At 30.5% G+C, this 2151-nt stretch overlaps 1 protein-coding gene across 1 annotated transcript; it reads left to right on the forward strand.

Moving 5' to 3' along the window:
- The first annotated feature begins 203 nt into the window (after positions 1-203).
- On the forward strand, positions 204-1176 carry LOC111241252. Its single transcript, XM_022778320.1, has 2 exons — positions 204-310; positions 496-1176. The coding sequence occupies exon 2, from the start codon at positions 553-555 to the stop codon at positions 1033-1035; it is 483 nt and encodes a 160-aa protein (XP_022634041.1). The 5' UTR covers positions 204-310; positions 496-552; the 3' UTR covers positions 1036-1176.
- Positions 1177-2151: the final 975 nt, after the last annotated feature.

A 2151-nucleotide genomic window follows, 5' to 3' on the forward strand; every position in this document is an offset into this window, starting at 1 on the left:
TAGTAAATTGCATTCTGAATTTGAAGTGAAGCGAAAGATAAAAATAATTTTCGCATTTATGAATTTTGTTTGGAGTGTTGGATAAAAGACAAGAAGAGTATATTTAATGAATGGGTTGTTTGAGGGTAACAGATGAGACAGAGAGTACAGTGTTGTTGGTGTGCACGATGAATTCAATTTGGATTTAGATTTACAGACATAGAGAGTGCAAGAAAGTGGCAGAAAAGTCTGCAAATTTGCCCAAAACTTTGCAGACACGCAGAGGATTGCTTAAAGAAGATCTGATGTGTCCATTGGATTCACCACATACGTGTCACTCTCTCACACTCTTTTTCTACCCCTACCCTCTACCTTTTAATCACCATAAATATTTATATAAATATAAAAAAACCAAATTCTGAATTTGGTTTTGGAATTGGCATGAGCAAAAAAGGTTAATTATTTATTTATTTATTAATTAATTAATTAATTTAACCCTAGTTTTCTTTGTTGTAGAAGGTGAGCATTAACTTCAGTATCCCACTAACTAACAAGAGTGGTCATTTTTGGTGTATGGAAAAATTGATGATGAGTTCAGAGGAAAGTCATGTTAGAAGAAAAGGTTCAAGGAAAAGAAGGGATGATTCTGATGCATCGTCATCACCACCACCGCTACCACTACCACCATGTGTGACGGTGACAGTGACAGAGAAAGAGAGCATGGTGAAAGGTAAGAACTCCGACAATGAAATTCATGTGTTAATGTCTTCGGATGCAGAATATTGTTACTACATGTTGGAGGCCATGCCTCAGCCAGGACCTACATGGTCCACAGCAGGTCCTTGTGTGTTGCCCGAGCCAACACCAGCGTTTGAAGCCACCCGAGATTCTTCATGCACTTGCTGGCTCAGATGTCTCCAAGGCTTTCATGAAAATTTCACCATAGAGAAATTGGAGGAAAATGTTGTCATGGAATCACCTCTTCTGGATGCAATAGATGATTGGTTGGTCATTCCAACAATGGACCAGGATGTTGGAGACTGCCTCATGCCATAGGAATTTCCTGTTTTTCTTTCAATGTGTTTTTTGGAGTAGGAAAATGTTGTGTAAATTCTATACTCCTTTTCTTTTCATGGGATTCAAACATATATTTCTTCATTTCACTCTATCAATTTCATTTTCCAACCCTTCAATTTCTCTCCTTTGCACTTCAAATTTGTGGAGATCTTCAACTTTCTTATGAGTTAGGGTTTCATTTCCTAGTTCTATTTAGTTGGGAAATTGTTATTTTAAGAATTTTTTTTACAACACTTATTTGATATTTTATTAATATTTTATTTGTCGAGGTAATAAAATATTAAAAAAAGTTATTAAAAAAATTATTGACATAAAATGAATTTTCCAAAACAAAGGTCATTTAGTTGCGTGGGACTACCTTAGAATTTATCTACATTAAAGTGCATAGTATAAAAATAAAAGTAGGCCAAATAATTAGAGTGGATAAATAATTAGGTCTAACTAAAAAAAAAACAAAGTTGGAAACTTTAATTTAAGCAAGTGAATTTTGACAGTTCAAATACATTTAAACTAGGAATAGTTTGTAACGAATGAATCAGTTCATTTAAATAATAATAATAATAATAATTCAAATTTAAATTATTTTACTTAAAAACATATGTACATATGTTGTATATAATTTAATTTTCTTTATTGAATTAAATTTAAAATTAATTAGTTCATTTTCTTTTTAAAATAAGTGGGTTTAATATAAGGCGGGGTATCTAAAATTTAAAAAAGTAGGACTTGACCCATTTTCTCTTATATTTGACCTTTGAGATTGTTTTGGGCGGTTTGCTTTTGCCAGCTCTACAAACAATATCTTCATAGGAATCAGATTTTGTTACTTCAATAGATTCTGTTTCATAAAACATAAAGGTAGAGAAAAATCACATATCTTAAACATAGTTTTAATTCTTACGTTTTATTATCCATGTATTAATTTTTTAAAGTTTATTGATTTAATACATTTAAATGTTTTTTTAATCAAAATACATGCATAATATAAATATTTAAAATTCTTACATAAAAATATTTTGTAAAGGAAAAATAATTTATTCTTAAGATGGCAGTTTAATTTTTTGAATACCATCGAATTATTTTTAAATATTATAA

This window comes from Vigna radiata, unplaced genomic scaffold (genome assembly GCF_000741045.1).
Source record: "Vigna radiata var. radiata cultivar VC1973A unplaced genomic scaffold, Vradiata_ver6 scaffold_417, whole genome shotgun sequence".
NCBI classification, from domain to species: domain Eukaryota; kingdom Viridiplantae; phylum Streptophyta; class Magnoliopsida; order Fabales; family Fabaceae; genus Vigna; species Vigna radiata.

Bases quoted from the DNA above. Each gene is read 5' to 3' on its own strand.
- LOC111241252 (XM_022778320.1), top strand. From the start codon at position 553: ATGGAAAAATTGATGATGAGTTCAGAGGAAAGTCATGTTAGAAGAAAA.